The sequence below is a fragment of the Neopelma chrysocephalum genome, unplaced genomic scaffold (genome assembly GCF_003984885.1).
Source record: "Neopelma chrysocephalum unplaced genomic scaffold, ASM398488v2 Primary Assembly neopelma1_25, whole genome shotgun sequence".
Classification (NCBI taxonomy): Eukaryota; Metazoa; Chordata; class Aves; order Passeriformes; family Pipridae; genus Neopelma; species Neopelma chrysocephalum.
The window spans coordinates 24,789,938-24,811,459 of NW_020897694.1; the positions used below are offsets into that span (position 1 = coordinate 24,789,938).

Below are 21,522 nucleotides of genomic sequence, written 5' to 3' on the forward strand. Positions count from 1 at the left end.
TAGATAGATATTGAATACATGTATATCTATCAGTATATAGTCAAGTATTTTCTTAAACACATAGCTTGTATAAAGTGAGTGTAAATCCTGAAGTGGGTTACCATCTGTATCCATGTATTACCAAAGCAGTTCTCCTAGTGATGAGTATATGAAGTTTCTCTTTCTCTTCTACAGCAATATCAGAGAATCATATAATACTTTGAGTTTGAAGGGTCCTTTTAAAGGTTATCTAGTCTAAACCCCTTGCAATGAGCTGGGACAGGTTGCTCAGAGCCCTATTCAACTTGACCTTAAATATTTACAGGGATGGGAATATAAAAACTGTAGTATTAATATAGGATTATATTATAGTGTCTAATACTAATGTAATTGTATTATTGTATTGTGACTGCAATGCTCAATAAAAAGCAATAAATTTGGAATGAGCATAAGACTCATGTTTCCTTCTCTCTTCATGTCACCCAGCACTTCATGACTAACAAGATGAATAGCAAACACCTTAAACCTCAACAGCTTCATACCACTATAATCTGATGCCCTTTTGCCGTAGCAAACTGTGAAATTGTCTTTTCCCTCAACTTTACCAATTCCAATGATTTCATTGCTCCTTGAAATTCCTCTCTAGGTGGTGCTTCAACCTGAAGCTGTGCATGCTACCCTGTTTACTCAGTTTCTAGGTTGCATGCATCTGGCAGAGACAGCAGCACTTGGCACTCATCTGGAATGCACCCTTCCTTCTTTCAACACCATGTCAGACTTTACTGCCAGCTCTCAGTAACTCTTTTTGTGTTTGTGTAATTGGACCATCATATTGCCATACAGCATAGCCCTTGCTTGTCTGACTTGAGTAGTGATGCCTCCAGGCATTTGATTTCTTCACCACTTTACACAATGTTTTTACTTTGACTTCTCCAGAAGTTTTGAGTTACTTACTCTGTCTCTGTAACTTCTGGTTTTATTGCTTGTCCAACTTCTCCACTGTTGTTTAGGCCTCCCATAGCTTCCTGGCAGTGCTTAGAATCAATTTGTATGGTCCACCTACTCTGCAGAGGGATTTCTTTGGCATAACTAATTACTTGTCTCACACTTTGCTGCCTCCATGCTCCCTTAGGTACCTCCTTTGCAGAGCTCTCCTTTCTCTTAGCCAGATAACATCAGGACTGATTTGCACTTAGGTTTTGGTGTTTGGGTTTTTTTGTTGTTGTTTTTTGTTGTTGTTGTTGTTTTTGTGGGTTTTTTGTTTGTTTTTTAATTTTGCCCTAACTTTCCCCACAACTAATTCAGTTTAGCTAAGTGTGTTTGTCTTCATGAGGGAAACATACTGTCCACAGTCATCTGACTGTGTATCAGGCTTGGGAACTCATTCAGCTAGTAGCTTACAAGAACAACATAGGCTGAAGTCAAATTCACAAACTGAAAACTACAGCTTACCTTTGTAAAGCTTGCCCTGCTGCAAAGGTGTCAACTGTGTTTAAAAACTGGCATTGGACCGATTTAAAAAAACAATATTAGTAGCAAAAGAAATATTACATGTTACTGACACAGCGTTCAGTTAAACACAGAGAGCAGTATATCACATGATCAGCTAGTCCATTTGTGACATTTGAGGAAAATGGTTCAACAAAGGCCTGTAGCAAAATGTTTTCCCTTTTCCAGACCTGTATTTAAACAGTTCTTAAACTCATGGCTGTTTTCCAACTTTTGTCTGCTCAGTAACAGAGAAAAGAAGTTTTGAAATAATGGAAAATGCCTTTAACAGGTTAACTTTAAACTTTGCCTTGAACTTCTTAAATGACTGATTAACTTACTTCCTGACAGTTTATAGAAGAAATGAGGGTTGTAAACAGGACTGCTTACTTCTTTCTTATCACTTAAGTATCTGTTTAATTTATTCATCACTCACACACTAACTGCCTAGAAACAACACAGGGTGAAGTGCTTTTGACCATGAATTCCACAGAATTCATGCACTAGAAAAGAATTAGGATAAAGGCCAAGAAACCACTAAGTCCTACTTAAACTATGGAAGTGTAGTCTATGGTTCAAGTGGTGACCACAGGCACTTTCCAGTAAAGTTAATGGCTTTCAGTGTCCCACCAGCATGACATTCAAGACTGAGTGTGTACTGGATGGGATCTTGGTAGACGATCATCTAAGAATGAGAAGGCAAAATGACTTAGGAATTTTTATTGCAGTTTATCTAGAAACAGAAATATGAAAACCCTTGCTAGCATGATATCAGTTTAAAAGAGCAAGGTCTTACTGAGGACACATCTTTGCCTTAGGCCAAGGTCACTAAGGAGCAGACAAATAGCCCAATGCTGCTGAGCCTGGGTAGCTCCTCACAGGCTATGTTGATAAGGCACACTACTGTGTATAGCAAAAAAGAAGAGTACGGAGGGATGGGATTAATGTTGGCATCCAGTCTTCCTTGCTTTTCCAGTCCAAATGAGCAGCTTCTCAGTTTTAGGGAGATTTTTGGTGGTTTGGTTTGGTTTTCGTGAGATTGTTTTGGTTTGGTTTTGGTTTTTATATCAGCGAGAACACTCAGGGAAAGTCCAGAACAAGGCCTGAATTTAGCATCATATGTAAAACATGTCTTTGAGCTACTCTGAGCACTCAGTCAACATCATTGTCACTGAGCTGGTTCAAAAAAGTAAAAACATACCTAATGGCATGTCTTCTCAGTCTTTCTGTGAGCTAACACAGTCTTTGACAAACAAACAAAAAAACCCACTCAAAACCCACACCATTTTGTATCGCAGATGTAGAAAAAAAATAATTTTAGCTCTCAGAAATCTGCTTCAAAGGAGGACCCATTTCTGTATTCTCCTCTATACCCTTTTAAATTTCATGACAAGATATATGAAAAATTACATGAAGTTTGACCCTTAGCATAGGAAAAATATGTGACAGGATTATTTGACAGCAATGCAAAATTGCTTCCTGCCTATGTATTATCATCCTCAACATTAAAACAACCTGCCATATTATAATGTTGCTCTGTAGCAAAACCACTTTTCATGTCTTTCAAGCTGGCTGTGTTAATAAAAAATTTTCTATTCACTCTAGATGTGTGGGGTGTGAACATACTAATTACTCTGACAAGAAATTCATTCTTGTAGTGTAATTCTCTGGTCTGTACAATCATCCTTTTGGGTCCTTCTTCTAAGTGCTGAGCCAAAGGCTGGTTAAAGTAGAAGTATCAGGTGGTGGTTCAACAGGATAGTTTCAGTGAAATTCCTCTTACTGTTTATGTGGAATGTCAATGATTTTTTAGCATCCTTGATTAACCCCTCCTTGAGCTGTGAAAAGTCCACAGAAAAACTTCAATGCCAAAGTTCAGTGTGGCGTTTATCACAGATGTAACAGGGACAATCAACACTAGAAGAACCCAAAGGTAAAAAAAAATAGACCACTCTTACTGTCAAAAGCGATGGGGTATGCTCAATATTCAAGGTGATCTCATGTCACCAAATGGCATATAGTAGCACCAAAGAGAAAAGACATGTTCTTCTTCAGAGAGGAGGACAAAAGGACCAGACAATGAGGAGAGGTTTAAGTACAGCTGGAAGCTGTCATCTTAGAAGAGTGAAGGTCACACATGTTGCAAAACTGTATGTAGGTCCCACACCAGTATTGGATAGTATACTCAGGAACTGGAAGTAGAATAGCTGTTTCACTGTGGTGGTGCCTACTACAAAGATTACTTTTTTTTTTAATTGAGTTACATTCCTTGAGGATTCTTCATGGCATGAGGTTGCAGGAGTTCAGTCAGTGGTAGGACAGATGTTGCTGCGGTATGTAATTCATGCAGAGCGTAAGAAGCAGTAAGTTTTCTATACTGACCAAAGGAAAAGTCTCAGTGGGGGCTGAGACTCAATGAGGTTCATTCTGTTGACTGCTGCAGCTGCATCACCACTCAGGGACCACTTGCTCTTTCTGTTGTTGCTCTAGATTTGCTATTCTACAAATACACCCACAGACAATACCTCAAACAGGCTACTGTTTTAGAGCTGCTTGCATGGTGGCTAGTTATGCCTGAATTAATTTCACAGCCTTTCAATGAGTTGTTTTTCAAGTGTTGTGTGATCCTTCTAAAATGTTATGGTAATCCGTTAAATAGTGCTGTACAGTTTGGACTCTGAACCTATTTTGCTAGTTGCAATGGTTGTAAGTTTCCAATTAACTAAAAATTAAGCATTAACTGGAATACCTTAATTGAAAAAAAATATGAAAACAACTAATTTTTACAATTAGAAATTAGCAAGCAAGTACTAGTAATTAGCTCCAATAAAGTTGTACCATGACTCTCTTTCTAAACATTTGTAATGCCTAGGGCCTTTCTTAAATCAGTCAAGCATGACAATTTCTTTCAGCCACATTAACTTTCTGCAGCAAGTGGTACTGAACTTGTTCAAGTATAATTTGCTTATGTTATGCCTTTTTGCTTACTCACATGACTACAGTACTTTTCTCTCCACACAGTGGCATTACTAAGTCCCTGAGTTACAGAGAAACATGCTAGGAATACAGATTATAGCTTTCATATTTTGTTTCTGTGGGCTGGGAGCTGCTATTGCTGCTACTGCATCAAATGAGTGGAAAGTCACTAGTCGAGCATCATCTGTTATCACTGCAACCTGGGTTTTCCAGGGTCTTTGGATGAACTGTGCCGGTAATGCACTGGGTGCTTTTCACTGCAGACCTCACCTTACTATCTTCAAAGTAGAAGGTAAGTAAGCATAATTTAACTGGAACATATGGAAAGCCATGTGTATTGCAAGATGTGAGCCTGAGGAGAAAAAGATTATTTTGGCTTGTGCAAGAGATTATGTTTAAAGCATTGTGATGAATATAAATAAAGGATCTTGTAGGCAGAAAATCAGAAACAACTTTTTAGGAATGATATGTATTCCAAGAAAGACAGTAAGCTCTACTCTGTGGTTGGTAATATGCGATAAGTACACTGGACATAGTTTCAGGAATACACTATCAGTATCAAACCACTGTTAGCAGAGAAATGGACTAAACTATCTTGCAGCTCTAATTTCCGTGCAAAAATAAGCATCCTGCTTGCTGGATGGCATGAGGGGGAAAGATAGCAAGGTTTGTGACAGATATCAATGCACTTTTTAGTATCCACATAAATTAGATAGCACATAACCGCAGCCATGAATACTATGCAAATATTCATATGCTAGGAATTAAGTGTATGTGTATATACTTGCTGTATCACAGGCTAGTAATTTAACTTTAAAGATAAAAGGTGTGCTGTTCTAGAATGTCCATTTTAATGGAAAGTGTTGGATTTGTCAGCCATCTATTAGAGTGTAAAAACAAATGGGGACTTCTTGCCTTATGTCAGAAACAACTTTTCTCAGAGACAGGGACTAACTAAAAGTGTACTATGCAATGTGTTTTGTGTTTTGCTCTGTGTATAAAGCAGTAAATTGAGAGTGTTGTTTTCTATTTGCTCTTAAGCCTTAAGACAGTAGGCAAGATGTTTTTTTCACTGAAACTGTATAAGCACTCATGAGGGCATGGGCAGAGGGACTTGTCTTTCCTGGATGTGGGCAGCACACTAGCAAGATGGAGTCAGACTAGAGTAGGGAAAAATGCATTAAGACACTGGTATTTTAGGGAGCCAGAAAAGAAATCCAGTCTAGACAGAACTAGTCCTCCAAAGCTTTTGTGAGACCAGAAGCAAGCACAGTTCTAAGATATTAGCAGCCAGTGGCTGAACGAGGTATAAAATGTACTGTTGCATGGTTGTTACCATATTACAAAGACAGGGTCATAGACTTGCATACATATGGAAACTTAGAAACTTGGAGTTATTACAGATCCTTACCTTTTTTTGCCTCTCATGCCCCTGACTCATCAGACTACATGCTGGAACATACAGATCTACCCTTACGCATACAGACGATATTGAGATAAAACTTTGCCTCATTTTTCTACACATTTTATGACACCCTGCTTCAAGCCATCACAAGTCACACGAGGGATATGAATGGATAAGAAGAGTTTTACTTCTTTTAAAGAATGTCGTTCATCAAAAATTACTTAAAAGGCATAGAAACTCACACATACTTTTAAAAAGTGAATATTGTATCCTTGCAAATAACTATGTATGAATTATTTCCTCCAAGATTTAAAGAAAAAAAAACCCAGCTCTTCTTCTCAGGCATTGTTTAAAGCAATGTAAAGTAACTGAAACTACTATTATGGCTATTATTAGTAGTACAAAAGCTACTTCCAGAATAATCAGCTATCAGTAATCTATTTGCCACTTCGTATTGTTGCTATTATTTTGATCACTCGTTGATTGAAACTTGAATAAACAAAATATGCATGTTATGTGTGCATCCTTTAAATATATACTTAAGCATCTGAGTAAGATTTTCTTATTCGTTGTTGAGGGTAACACAGACAAGAAATTCACAATAAATAAAAGTAGCATACTCTTGTTAAAGTAAGAGAGTAACAAGCTGCTGTAATGACATTTAGAAAGTCTAATTTTAACTTGCCAGTGCAGGCACCAGGAAAGGGTAATGTTACATGTAGCATAAACACTACTGGGAAAGAGTGAGGTATTTAGTTTGGAAAACCTGCTAAACATAAACTCCTGATAATCCAAGGAAAACAAGAGTTCCACAGTGAAAGAGCTTTGCACTCTCACTCTGTCCTACATTGTAAAACAATAAAATGCTCAGATTAAAGAAGTAATGAACTCTTATCTCTGTCCTCAGAGCTTCAGTGTACCATCATAATTGACATACTGACACCAGGAAGGGCTGGCAATATAACTTTTTCTTCTGCGCGTTCATCTTTTTATGGAATCTATTTGCAATTTTTCCTATAGCCAAAGATAACTTACACAAGTTCCTCATTCCATTCCTATCTATCAGGTTACCCTACAGAAAGTATTAGCAGTAACAGTAACATTAGTATTATGTTATGATATATATGTTATATCATAAGTCACTTCTTCTCCAAAGCAGATTCATTCACTCATTAAAGGTTTGATTGCAATTTTGTGAGGATTTTGCAGGAGAGATTTCTGCCCAAACTCTATGAAGCTTTAAGATATTTTTTTCTTGTTTTTCACATCAAGCAAACAAACAGACTCCAGAGGTCTTTCTTTGAGCAGTGTTACCTCATGGTCATAGGCAGTATGTAGGTATTTACCAGAACTGACTTTCTGCTAAAAGACTAGTTGTGCTGATAGGAGCACAGCCAAGGCAATAAGAGCTCAGCTTCTGCAACCCAGCTCACATACAGATCTCGAGGGGTTCGTGTTTCTGGAAGTCTGTGCTAGCACGGCCACACTGTGAACAGCGTCCAAAACTATCTGGGCTGTTGCCAAATGTACATGCACATTCACATGGTACAGCCACAGTGTGCTCTGCTGCAGTGACTGAAACATTCCACTGAAAGATCCTGGAGGGAGATCCTGAATAGTAATAGCTTTGTAGTTGCAGTCATTTAAGGTACTGTTTGTGGGAAGAAGCAATATCTTTTATTAAATCAACTGCTTTGGGAGAAGTATGTAACAAAGTCATTCATCAAATCTGACACAAATACAATGAGCTTCAAGCTAAATATTATCTGGGAACATTGTCTCTTCAGTTTAGTTGGTTATGATTATCAGTGCATCAGAAACACTCATGGAAATTATATGATCAAAAGCAAAGGACCATTACTCACAGACATAAACTCACAGAGTCAATAAATACCACAAATTAAAACTAGCAGTGAGACAATATTGTTTAACAAAACCAGTAACTTTTGATTCACTGCTCAGTCCTTATCAGTAAGAGAGGTCCACAAAGACCCTTCAGGGAGTTGGGCAGGGAACTAAAGCTCTGGATTTGTGGACTCCAAAAAGATACTGAATTTTTATGCCAGAGCTGCCACCTACCCTGCCTCCTGCTAACACCTCAGTGCTCCACAGACAGTAGTTAACTTCTCTTCTCATTCTTCTCAATGTGTATAATCCTGAATTCTTACAATCACAGAATTAACCAGATTTGACAAGAACTATCTTTTAGCTGTCTAGCACTGCTTAGACACTTCAGTTATTTTGATTTTGATGATGCTACAGAGAGCTGTTTCATTCACATAAAATACAGAATCGTAACTAGCAAACTGAGTTGTGTCCACATCCCTTTCCTATGACACTTCCTTAGTCTGTCAGGGCAGCTACTAGGCTTCTTCAAACAATTAGTTTGACATTTGATATGCTTCACCTGTGGCACTGTTTTATGCACATTCTGGTTTTCCATGCCATGAGTTCAGGGAGGTGTACAAGAAAGCAGAAGAAATGTGCCTCCTTGAACCTTTGCTTTTTTGAGCCTCAGATCTTCTGCTGACATCTTGTCAGTGTCTCTTTTGATGGAGCCTCATGGGTCAAGAAGTGCTACTCTGATGGTAGCCAACACGGAATGGACAATGCCCAGGTGTTCTGGGTCACATCGCCAAGCAGATTCAGAGAGCCTTTTCATGATGCTGATGCTGCAATGAACCTAAACAGTGGAAGGAAGCTGAAACAACTGCTATTGCAGCACCTGTACCTGGAACAGCCTTCTGTAGTCAAACATCATTTGTGTTCATCAGGGTGGGGAGAGCAATTCCAGTTGTGCTTCAGGGTGACACTAGCAGCTTTCCCAGAGAACTCAACCTAGAGCAGGAAAGGACTGACATGGGAGTGTCCCTTACTAGACAGAAACTTGCGGCTAGGAAAACACACTATCCGTTTTATTGCTACCAGTCGACGAGCCAGAAATATGCACGGCAGCCAAACCCAGGCTTCTCCTGAGCCTAAGGGATGAGCACTTGGTGCTAGATCCCGCAGCGGCCGACACCACGACTTTATACACATCCTAAATCAGGTTGCAGGGGGTCAGGCTGCGTGAGGGTTGTGCTGGTTCTCCTCGTTGCTTGACAGAATCCCATGCCCTGGCCGTGCCTTGCCCGTTGCTCCCTGCCCACTCGCTCCCCTGCTTCCCGCTCCCTGCCCTCCGCTGGTGCCGGCGGGCGCGCTCCTCTCTCCATGGTGCTGCATCAGCGGCCCCGGGGAAGCGCCGGCCGTACCCAGGAGTGGTGCCGCCCCGCCCGGGTGGGGACAAGCCCCTCCCTTCCCCATCTCCCTGGAAAGGCGGCGTGCCTTGGTCCCGGCTTCCCCCGGGTGAGAAGCCACAGGAGAGGAGCAGAGCCAAGGCAAAGCAGAAGCTGTGTGCGCTTTTGGGAGGTCGCAAGGGGAGAGGGCTGGGCCGTCAGAAAGGGCTGAGTGGCTGCGGCTATCATCAAGGAGGGAGAAATTCACCCGGCAGGCTTTCTTCTGGCTGATGGCCAGTCGCAGAGGACTCTGCCGAGGGATGCTCCAGGTAGTCACAGGGACGGAGTCACGGAGTCTCGTAGTTTAACCCCAGCTGGTAACCACACAGCTGCTCACTCACTCCAAACGCCCCTCGGTAGGAGAGCAAGGAGAATCAGGAAAAGGTAAAATCCGTAGGTTGAGATAAGAACAATTTAATAATTTTAAAAAAATAAAATGTAATAATAATAATAGTAATAGCAGTTACAACAATGATAATAGAAAAGAGAGAGAGAGGAATAAAACCCAAGCAAAACAGGTGATGCGCAGTATAATTGCTCACCACCCACTGACTGACCAATGCCCAACTCATCCTTGAGCAGTGATCAGTCCCTTCCAGCCAGCACCCCCCAGTTTATATATTGAACATGATGTTCTGTGGTATGGAATATCCCTTCGGCTATTTTGGATGAGCTGTGCTTCCTCCCAGCTTCTTGTACACCTCCTGACTTGCAGAGCTTGGGAAACTGAAAAGTCCTTGACTTAGGACAAGCACTACTTAGCCACAACTAAAACATCAGTGTGTTATCAACATTATTCTCATACTGAATCCAAAACACAGCACTGTAGCAGCTACTAGGAGGAAAATTAACTCTATCCCAGCCAAAACCAGGATATGGGGATCCAATATTAAGGTTAGAGGATAACCATGTCAAAGAACTTCCCTACAACAAGCAAATCCTTCTAGGAAAAGTGCTAACTGAACGTAGGTATGACTGATTTGTGTCCATTAGGCTGAGCCACCCCTGCAGTATGTACCTTCCAATGAGTACAGCATCCATTTGGCAATTTAGAAAACCAAAGTCAACACAGCATTGGCAAAAGGAAATCAATACACTAGAATCAATAGCTCATATTTGGGAAAGGTAACCATGAAACACAGAGAGAATTCCTCTTAGATTTCTTTTGAATGGCTTAATTCCAACGTATTCTCCATTTCTCAGCAAGCAGAAGGGTCACCTTTTGGACTGATTGAAACACTGATTTCAGCATAGAGTCTTTTGTATATGAATAGAAATCTTGGTAATGAAAGTTTCTTCACTCTCACAGTTTGCCTCTCCATCGTAGCAAGGTTCTTTCCAAGCTCATGGCCTCTGTTCTGGCATCAGATGACTGAGTCTGCACTCTGCTCAAACAAGATAGCCTGATACATGTTTGGTTCCTAGAGGAGGTTGGTAATGCACTAGAGGTCATGAAAAGTCATGACTATATACAGCAAATGTTTTTGAAATCTGTTATATTGCATATCATTGCCCACTCTCTTCTCCCCCTCATGCCCAAAAATGAAGGAATAAAGTAAATTAAACAGTCAGCTTAGGCAGTAGTTAGTCAGAGAAATAACGTCTTATTATTAGACTGGTTTCAAGTAAGAAAAGGAATTGATTCACAAGCAGCAGAGCCATTCACAGAGGAAGAGAGACATGTTTGACTTAGCAGCCCCTGGCAGAACAGATATGAACTGAAGGAGGGGGCTAATTCCCATGTATTCAAGAGATTTTCTCCCCAGGGAGCTCCAGCAGCACCTTTGCAGTAGATACAGAGCAAAATCTAGGGCTTCCATGCATTGGTCAGTTCCAGAGGAAGCATCCAGAGCCCTGGAACCCCCCAAGAGGCAGGACAACTCTTGGATCTCAGCGCTGACATATAGGTTAAAGATTTTGAAGTGGTTCTAAGGGTTCCTGCTGCCAAATTTTGTTTTCTCTTTGAATTCTTTGATTCCAAGATTTTAATCTACATGCTCTGAAAATCCATTAATCTAAACCACAATGAATCACTATTTATTCCTGTTTACTATGAAGACTGTCTGGCTCTTGCCAATTACTTGAATCAGAATAGTCCAGAGCTGTGGGCAGACTGGAAAGAGATGTGCCTACTGGGAGATCTGCAGCCAGAAAGATACACAAAGGGGGTCCAAGAGATGCAGAACCAGACTGCACAGGGCCAGATGGAAAATGCTGAGGGTGGAGGCTTTCACAGACCACTGCCAGTTCTGGAAAAATTGATGGCAAAGGACAAACTCTGGCCCTGCTTTAAAATCTTCAGGGTTACAGGAAAACACAAGATCTTACAGACCAGTCCTCCTTTTTAGCACATTCACACCTGGCAATTTGACAGCATCTCTGCAATCCTCTTTTTGTGCTCTGAGCCTTCTGTCTTCTCACTGCACAAGGACAGAGGCTACAGTGCTGAGATTTTTTCACTTTTGTCTGGACTTGGACAAGAGTAATGTGGCTTGTGTTTCCCCTCAGTCGTCCTTATAGATTTTCTCCGCTCAGAGTTGCCTTCATTTGAAGAAAATCACTGAGGAAACCTGAAAGGTGGAAAGTGCTGCTATTTGCTAGTGTGGTTCCTATGCAGCTGGTGCAAGGACAGGAATGCAAAGCTTGTTATTGAGGCATGAATAACAAAGCTCTTTCATCTTCTAATACTCACGCCAGGATAGATTGTTATCTCTGCTTTGCTTTTAGCTTTCTTTGATTACTACTACATAGCAGCAGAGTGTACTGCAAAATGAATAGGACTCAGCAATAACTGGTATGCAGCCAATGTCTTAAAATACCTCTGTTCAAACAGGTTTTGTACCCTGGTCTGCTTTGTGAGCACTGAGGTGGGTGCGGGGAGCTTTCCTCTGGCGTACCTTGAGCAGCTGACAGCCAATGTACCTCTTCTAATATTTTTAGCAGTCATGCTACAACCAGAGCTTCTTTCAAAGATACAATCCACTTCATTTGCACAAGTCCCTGTGGAAGGAGGGGAAAGGAGACCTGGCACAACCAGCTGTGATAGGTGGATGGGTAAGAGAAGGAGATTGAAGTACTGAATTTGTGAATCATTAAAGCTCATGATTTTGAAATTCGCTCTGCTGAGATTTAAGATTTTAAATCCTTAGTTTTCCATCATGGAGTGATGCAAGGGGGAGGAGAGAGGCTGAGCAGCAAATACCTTGGGAGTGAGTATAGGGGAATGTAGAGAAAAAATATATGTACATAAAAATCTCTCCTGTGGATACTACATGGAGTTGGCTGGGCAAGTATGAGTCACATGCCCATTGGCAGAGAAAACAAATCATTACACAGTCAACAGGGATATTAAATCCCTCAATGCATATGTGTTATTCTATCTCTCAAAATACTTACACATAGTTTTGCAATGTAAAGGAAGATGCCAGATGAGTGCAGCCATTTTATTAAAGCTGTGCACATGGGATTCCTCTCCATATCCCACAAGTCCTACAGTATCTGATTATCCTTATAAGCCTTCTCTGGAGTAGGAGCCATGGGATTCTTCAGTGTTTTAGAGACTGGTCAATGTATACTCTTTGGTGTTTCATTGACTCAAATTAAATAAAATGCCTGAAGCAGAGGTGTTACCAGGGGTAACTCGGGACTTCAGATCCCACCTTTTTCAGGGTACTTATTATTTGACTCAGTCCTGGTACCAGTACTGTGAGGGACTCTGGCTGTGCCCAGCTGATACCTGCAATCCACTCAGTCTTCTCTCTACAGATGACATTGAAGCCTGAGTCTTCTGTATGGCTTTCCTCTTCAGGGATTAATTTCCTAAAACAGGAGAGAGCACATCACCTCAGATGGCTATGCCTTACAGCAGGACATTATTAAGTACCAGAGCACTTTTCAACTGCTGAATTGAAAACATTTATATTTTCAATTAGGCAAAGTGCATGCTAAAATTCAGGTACATGCAAAGTCCCCTAAGAACATATCATCCATCTGGCCCTTTAAATATCTTGTGCTGGTCACCCAGACATGTGCCATTTACATTACTCAAAAAGGACCTGAAACAGTTAAAAAAACAGAGGCACTGAAGACTTCTAAAGACCATGCCCAACAGTTTACTGATGTGTTCATTTAATAGTTACGTTTCTTTTTTATATAGCTATGTTAACTTTTTAAAAAAAAATGTGTGTTAGTCTGGAGGTAATTAACCAAGCTCTAGTAAAATACCTCCTGAGGATTAACCTGCTTAAAGATAGAATTTTTAAACTCCACATCTGAGCTAAGATTTATGTTGTACTTTTGAACAGCTTTCCATAAATCAAGACTTCCATTTTAGACTTTAAAACCGTACACAATCAACTGAATATGTCATCAATCTTATTTTATTCTAGCCCCCCGAAAGTTAATTACACAGACTCTACTGGTATTTGAAAGAATACAATTGCATAACCTGACAGTCAAAATGAGAAGCAAAACTGTGTACTTGAAGATTCTCATGAATTTGCTTTCATAATAATACATACTGATTTTCTGCCAGGTCCACTCTACTAATTTTTATAGTTGCTGTTATTTTTGTATCCAGCTAAGACGTGAGGCTACTCTTCCGCAGATACCAGTCAGACATAAAGATGTGTCTAGGGCTTATATTCAGGGCAATGCACGCTGATTCATATTTCCAAAGGAAACAAGAGCTCAGAAGTTCTAAATTTCCGCTGCAGATGGAAATCCGCCAAAATCTTCTGTTATTTGGAGACTGCCTTTTCCTTCTTCACAAATGAATTTCTAAACAATAACACAGAATGTCACATAAAAGCCTTTCTATTGATATTTCATCCTGTAAGCCACAAAGGCAGAAACCAAACCCTAGCCAGGAAGAAACAGTGAAAGTGACTCACTGACCATATCTCAGTACGGTATTTATTCGGTGACCAGGAGAACAGGACTCTCTGCAGGTACAAACAGCTTCTCCACTGCAAGTTTACCACAGACTCAAGCTGTTGCCCCAGGCTGGCATCCCATCCCAGCAAACATCACACCGCATACTGGGTGCTGAGTCAGTCACCTTTTGTTAATAACAGTAGTAGTTATCTCACAAATTGGGAACAAAGGTACTTTAAGTAAGTAACCATCATTAATGGCATCTGGCTTTTCCATAGCATATCTTTGATGGAAATGTTCCACCTTACAAAACAGATGATACAATTATATTCAAGCAAAACTAATGCAATAGACAATTTTACTTTAATTTACATCACCTTTCAACATCTTCATGCCCCATGTAGTTTTGCTTTAGTCGGTGACTACTACAAAACCTCCAATATCATGTTTACTTAATATTGTCCCTAGAAACTCAGTTCTTCACAGAAATTCAGCATTTTCAGGTGTCAGTGACTCTTGTACCTCAAAGCTCAGGCTTCCTTTGAGCAGATCTATTTGCCTGGCTTGGTGCAAGGCTGGCACCCAACAGGGATTTCGACCTTCATGAGTGCACCCTGTTCAGATCAAAGCTCCCTGCGAAGATGACCTTTCAGTGCAGAAGCCAAAGCTTCTTCAACTTCCCTGATGAGTTGTGTGTCATCTTGCTAGGCTACAAACTCTCCACATTGGAAGTACCCAGGGGTGGGATTTGTTTTCCTTCCTGCCAGGATTTTGTGTCAATTCCTGCTAAGTCAAAAAGACTCCCTGCCATCCCACACAGTTGGTGGCAGCCAGGGCTTCTCATCTCACAGTCCCAGAAGCTGAGAAGCACCACAGGCTGTCACTGCTTACTGAGCTCTGCTAAGAAGGTCACTGCCTGCAGCACTGTGAACATGGCATGGTGATCCTACACATCCCCTGCCAACCCCATGGCCTTCATCTTCTTTTGCTTTTCTCCATCAGCCCTTTTCTGCCAAGGGCATCTCCAGCTGATACCACCACAGGGCTCTGCTTGTGTTTCTGGCTGACACTGGAGTCTGGGAGCACAGCTGCAGAGGGACCATCACATTACCACTGCCTCTGTGTAGGTGTTTGAGATGGGTGCATCCTTCCAGGAGGCACAGGGAGCTGAGCTGGGGCAGAAGGTGGGATAATCAAAGCAAAGAAATAATCTACAGTTGGAAATGTGTGTCTCTGGGGGAACAGGAGGCCCCATACAGTAAAGCCACCTTCCCCTAAAGCAGATGAGGTTCAGTGCAGGGTTACAGCAGGAAATACAGCGGGAACAAAAAGCTTGTGCTTCTTCGGTTCTGTGTGTCTTGGGCATTTTCCAGCCTGTGGTCCAGGGCTCACTCTCAGAGGATCTCTATTGGGTCTCCATGGCTAGGACACCCTGTACTGCCATAGCCATACTTTGACCTGGGCTTCACTGGGGCTGCAGACATCCCATCCCATGGCTCAGATAATTTCCTTCTGAGCAGTAAAGCTCCCCTGCCCTGGCTGATGGTGGTGGTCCCTCTCAAGGGGTTGTGTTTGGCAGACTAGGTAGAAAGGCAGGAGGACAGATGGGCAGCTGAAGCCAGCATCCCTCCCTGCAGGCAGCAGTTACTGTCTGTGGGCAAACTCCTGCCCAGACATGTCTTAGGAGTGCAGTGAGGGGAATGGCTGCATGGGGTGGTGAGTTCTTCCCCTCTCTCCCCTCGGCACGCATGGAACAGAATACTCTGTGTGTTAACAGGAACAAGCATAAACATTTCCAGCCAAAGTACTTAACACAAGTCTTTTTGCCAAGTGGCTTCACTACCTTCTTTGGTTAAGGTTAAGAGAAATGTTGTTGCTCAAAGGAGAAAACAAGTGGAGGTGTTTTCCCCCCTCACCCTTCCTGTCTGCAAATCCAGGCATCTCTGGTCTGCAGTTCCTTATAAACAAATGAAGGAGCTTTTGTGAAGCCTGTTGATAAGAGGTACTCCACACCACCCCACATCCCACTGATTTTTATTATTATTTTTATGTCTGCAGTAATATGCAAATGTTCAAGTCCTTCCTAAGGTCACTCACTAGTTGTGGTGCAGGGTGGTGATTGCTCTGGTTACTGCAGAGAGCTAAGGGCAAGCCCAGGGCAGAGTAGGACATGACAGGTTGTCAGGGCCAGCTGATAAGATTTTCACTTGATCAGCAAGATCTATGTGTGCAAGACTCAGATATAACCCAAAGAAAGGAGAGTCAGGGAGATAGGAATGATTTTCTCCTGCACTCCTCTTTCCTGGGAACAGTTTGGAAGGAGATAAAACACCTGCAGAGAGGAAAGCGAGTCTGATGTACAACAGCTGGGTCAAGGGGGAGGAAGAGAGCTGAAAAAATACAGGAGACTGCAGCCATTCAAAATACATAAGATCATTAGGAAAGCAGAAAATGATCTTGAGAGGTGCAAGGCTCTGCCTTGACCTGATGGTGACAATTTGGCCACACTATCTGTCCAAGGGGGACCAGACCCAAGTTCTCCTCAATCTCAGCAAAGGCTAACTGCTCAACTGGGAGAAATTAGATAATTCCCAAAAACTTCCAGCATTTTAATCAAAAGAATGAGTGGGAGCTCTTATCTAAGGACTCTGAGTGCTTTCAACCACCCATTCTGTACAATTTTACCACCCCGGATAATCTCAAATAAAAATCTGTGTCTAGCGACAGAGCTTCATGTTGTGCCTGCTTGCTCACACAGCCTCACAGCAGATAGTTATAGTTCTTAATACTGAAGGGAAAGCAGTGCTGAACAAGGGACAGGAACTAGGAAGCAAATAAATGTATTTTAGATAGGCAAGGCTCCTGAGTAGCTCTTTAAAAGAAGAAGGAATGATGAGAGAAAGTCTGTTCCCGAAGAATTATTTCTCTTATGCATGAGTCATAAAAAGTGATTTTTGGAGCCAGAGATTTTTTCACTGCCATTGCTCACTTTTCTCAGTAAGTAAAAGAAATACCATTACCTCAGGGTCTGAAGTTCACTGGGTTACATCTGCTTTCACTCCATTCTACCAACAGCAATCTTTTATAAATGGATTTATTTATTTTTATTTTCCTTTTCTCTCAATATCTTTGCAGCCTTATTGTCTCCTTCATGCCACTAGCAGAGACAGGATCATAGATTAGGTCAGTGCTATGTCTGACCTGGTAGTTGCTCTGGTAATGTTAAGTTTTTATAAGCTGCCCTCTCCCTTGCCTCAAAATATCTACCTTCTCCTTTCTAAATAACCTACTGGAAAGTCAACAGAAAAAAAAAAATCCCTCAAACTTCTGGTCAGCTATGGGGGCTGTGTAGATGGACCAGCAGGGATCAATCCAATATCCAGGATCCTCTCAGTTGGAATTAGACAGTGCATGACATATAGATTGTAATATGTTGCAAAATAATAAAAAAAACCCAAACAACATATTTGTAAAAAATCGTTTGTCTGTAAGGTGTGAGGTAGCTTCTGCTTGGCCCTAGCAAAGCCTCTGCTGCAGTAGTGTGTTCAGTTTGGGTACTACACTTGAAGCAAGATGAAGAACACTTGGAAAGAGCACACAGACTAGAATCCCTCAAATTTATGAAACATGACCTATGAGGAAAGACTGGAAGAGTTAAGATTGTTTAGTCTAAAGAAGAGTAGACTAACTGCAGGTACAAAAATAGCCTTCAAGTATGTAATAAGTGGCTGCAAACAGGAAGAGCATAATCAGTTCCCTATGTCCATGGGTAATACCAGAGGAAATGGTGAGCCTGGAGGACCACAAAGCAGTTTTAGCATTCTACCCTAAAAGCAACTACCCTTTTTTGTCTGTCTATGGGTAGCTTACCTCTAACCCTTAGCTTACTTTCGTTACTCTGCTGTTGTTTTACTCTGTGGTTACCTGAATCAGCTCAGCCTTATACTCCATGGTCAGTTCTAGCTGTCAGAAGTGAAATGTGCCCTCTGATGTCCTCACCTCTTCTGTCTCCAGGACTTCCCCTTGTAGCCTGTTTAGGTGGAAAGCCATAACTGAGAAAATATAATTTATGAAGTATGTAGCCTTTGGTCTACAAAGGTCTTTTAGTGGACTTTTGGTCTGCTAAGGTCAGTTGGTATTAAATCCTCTTGTGCTTTTTAATACATATTTCCTACTTCTTGTCTGAATTTGGAGTGGGTGTTTTGCTCTGTGATTGCTGAGCGCTGAGCTCTGTGCAACACATTGGATGCCCAGAATTTGGCCTAGATATTGCTGAGAGATCTACAGCCCTAAGCAAAGGCAACATACTCACATTCATCCTATTTCACTTCTCTGTGCTATTTTTACTGTCAAACAATATTCTCCTAACATATCTGAATCAGCCCAAAATGGAAGGGGTTAGGGAGTGGGTGGGGTGCAGACAATATAGGCCAAAATCCTTGAAGTATTCAACCTTCCTTCTATCACATATAAACATTTTGGAAGGTGTGGGCCCCATAGTTCTCCTTTCTTCCTACCTAGGAAATGCTGTCCTGCCTCATCAGGTACCTGAAGATGGATACAGACAAGGTGCTAAAATTGCCTCACTGGATCTTTAGCAGAGGTTTAGGATTTATCTCAGACCACTTTAGACATCAGTGGTGTAAAATGCTGTGTGTAAGTGAATCACCCTGCAATCATCTTATGGTCAACAGGAACAGGGAATCCTGTCCCCTTTTAGGACAGGTTCCATCTTATCCCTTGGAAATACCCATATCAGGTCAGAGGAGCAGTCTAGACATGCCAATTGACAGTAAAGCAGATGAATAATTAGTGAAGGTATGGACACACTAGGCAGGATCAACTGAATCCTAGTCTGACTCAGCAGATACCTGCAGGTGGATCCTACCCTACCTCAGATCAGCTGGATGTAATCCATGTCTAGAACTTTCAATCCAAACAAGAGTTTGTGCTTTTTGCACATGGTAAGCAATTTCCTTCTCTCCTTCTGTGTCCTAGTTAGAGCCCAGCACATTCTGCGACTAATTTTCCTGTATTTCACACCTCTCCTCTCTCCCAGTCTGTGCCGGAAGGGACCAACACTTTCACCAAAAGCTGTTACAGGGGACAAAACACTGCAGCCTTTAAAATGTTACTTCAGATCGAGGAGCCCCTCTCCATGCCACATCATTCAGTCTTCATTGATTAGACCTTTATCTGACCAGGACTCACACTGTTCCTCATGTGCAAAGCCTTGTCCCCATCTCTCTCCACACAGCCTAGGTGCCCCAATGAAATCCATGTTCTTCTTTAGCCATAGAGTGGTGATGGGCATGAAAACAAGTCTCTGATAGGCATTTGCTGAGAGCCGGGATCTCACGCAACAGGTAACAGCAACTATTTCAAAACCAGCCTGCTATATATTCCTTTGATCAAGCTCTTGCATAAAACAGACTCTATGTGCACACGTGTCCACACAAAGTCAAGCTGTTCCTCATTTTCCTTGTGAAAGATGCTTCATTTCTTGAAAGACGCTCCACTAAGCCCAGACTGGTGGATAGTTACAGTGGGCAAAAAGGCTAATCAAGGGGAAGGGCTGTTTAAGCTCAGTTGTTTAAGGCTTTGTCATTATCAGACAGCTTTTAGGAATCAATGGACATTTTCATGAAGTGTTAAATAGTTAGAGTTCACTGAGACTATATAAACCCTTTCCAAAGGAGCCCTTTGTTGAGATGTTGGCAATATATCTCTGGCTAGAGTCAAATAAATTAGTCATCAGATAAATCAGTCATGCCAGCTATGAGAGTGATACCAAAATAAACACAATGTTTTAGTCAAATCCATGAAACAAAAGGAACAGCAAATCTTATTTAAAATTCCCCCATGTAATTGATGCATAATTATACTTCTAAACATGAATGCAAGTATGCTGATCCAGAGTATGTGACTATGAAGATTGTATCTTTGAAAGTAAACGGGGATCTCCGGATGCAATTAAAAGTAATTTTTGAGTTGCTGTTTCCAAGTTCCTACTGGCAAAATCCAAGAATTTCAAAGCCTGAGTAATTCCTAAATTACTGCAATTTCGATGCCAGGGAAACTCCACAGATTTTGGTGGAGTTACATCAGATTCAGACTGCATCAGACAACAGAACTTACTCCTTTTAAAAATGGATTGTTAAATATTTGAAAAAGAAAATGTCGGAAAAAGTTTATAGAAATCACATTCTACAGCTACAACAACCAAATTTGGGGGATGTGTAACATATGGGAACATCAGTTGGGATAAGGCAACATGAGTGCCTTATCCGGAAAGTGTTGCCTTAAGTAATCTACCTTACTAGGTCTAAAATATACAATCAGTCTGAATTCTTTAAAATTTTTCTTGTCCTAAAATACAGATAAAATAATAACAGTGATACCCTTACAATTAGTCTAGTTATCCTTATGTTTAGCTCATATATTAATCATTATTGTCATATAAAATATTTTTTAAAACCTACTTCTTTTACCAGTGTCCTTACACCACTCCTTGGCATGCCTGGTAATCTGGCAAAGGACCCAAATTCTGGAAGGGAAGAAGCAGGGCATGTGAAAAACAAGCAGTGCAACAAGGCAGCACCTTGTAGGAGGGAAGAAGCACTGCTTCAATTGGATTGAGGAAGTTAAAAATGTTGTGAGGAAGCTTTTCTTATCTATTTTTCCTAATAGCTTCTATCTCGGCCCAAAATATTACACTTTGGGTGCCTACTGTCAGATAAGTAAGCGGATTAACTGGCCTTGTGCATAGAGGGTGCAGTTCTCACAGGCTTTGGTTGCCTGAGCCTCTAAAATCAAGCCTGGAAGGGCTCAGGGGCAGTAGATACACTTAGTTTTGCAGCTTTGACATGAATGTCCCACTGTCCTTCCATCCTATGCTTCCCTGAGCCAGTGCTGGCACTTGCCTCCTGCATAGCTGTGGCCACCTCTGTTCGATTCCAGTCCTCCCCAGGCAAAGTGCAGCTGATGATCATGTCCTTCAGGAAGGAGACCTGCAAAGAAGGGAATGGCTAGAGTAGGCATGACTCGTACCCAAATACTGAAGAGATTAATCTATTTCAGCTCAGGTTGATGATGGGATGCCTAACAGAAGCAGTACAGAGAAGTCTCTCAGAGGTAGGATTTCCACTCCTTTCCGTTATTGAGCACTTGTTTCCATGAGATACCACTTGCAAAAGCTAAAAACACTCTTCACTCACCAAATCCCTCAGTAGAACATATCCTAAAATTAACAGCCTTTGTCACATTTATTCACTAATGTTGTATCCAACAAATGTAAATGAGAAAGGACAGGCCATCACTCCTATGCAAACTCACCAAATTCCACTGAAAAGAGACTAGGAAACAAGCTTCAGAGGTACAGTCTTTGGTGGAACATCCTCAAAGCAGAGAAATTTCACATTTCTTCATGGAAATGTAGGAGCCTTGTTGAGATTTGTCAATGTGGTCAATAGTAGTTCTAAAGTTTGACTTACTTCTCTTTTACAATTTTTTGTATACTATTGA

At 41.3% G+C, this 21,522-nt stretch overlaps 1 protein-coding gene across 1 annotated transcript in view; it reads left to right on the top strand.

Moving 5' to 3' along the window:
* Positions 1–4,460: 4,460 nt before the first annotated feature.
* Positions 4,461–21,522, top strand: part of CLDN10 (claudin 10) — a 57,911-nt gene continuing 40,849 nt past the window's right edge. Inside the window, exon 1 of the mRNA XM_027674642.1 lies at positions 4,461–4,735. Within this exon, the coding sequence (XP_027530443.1) occupies positions 4,522–4,735 (214 nt within the window). The 5' untranslated portion in view covers positions 4,461–4,521. The remainder of the gene's footprint in view (positions 4,736–21,522) is intronic.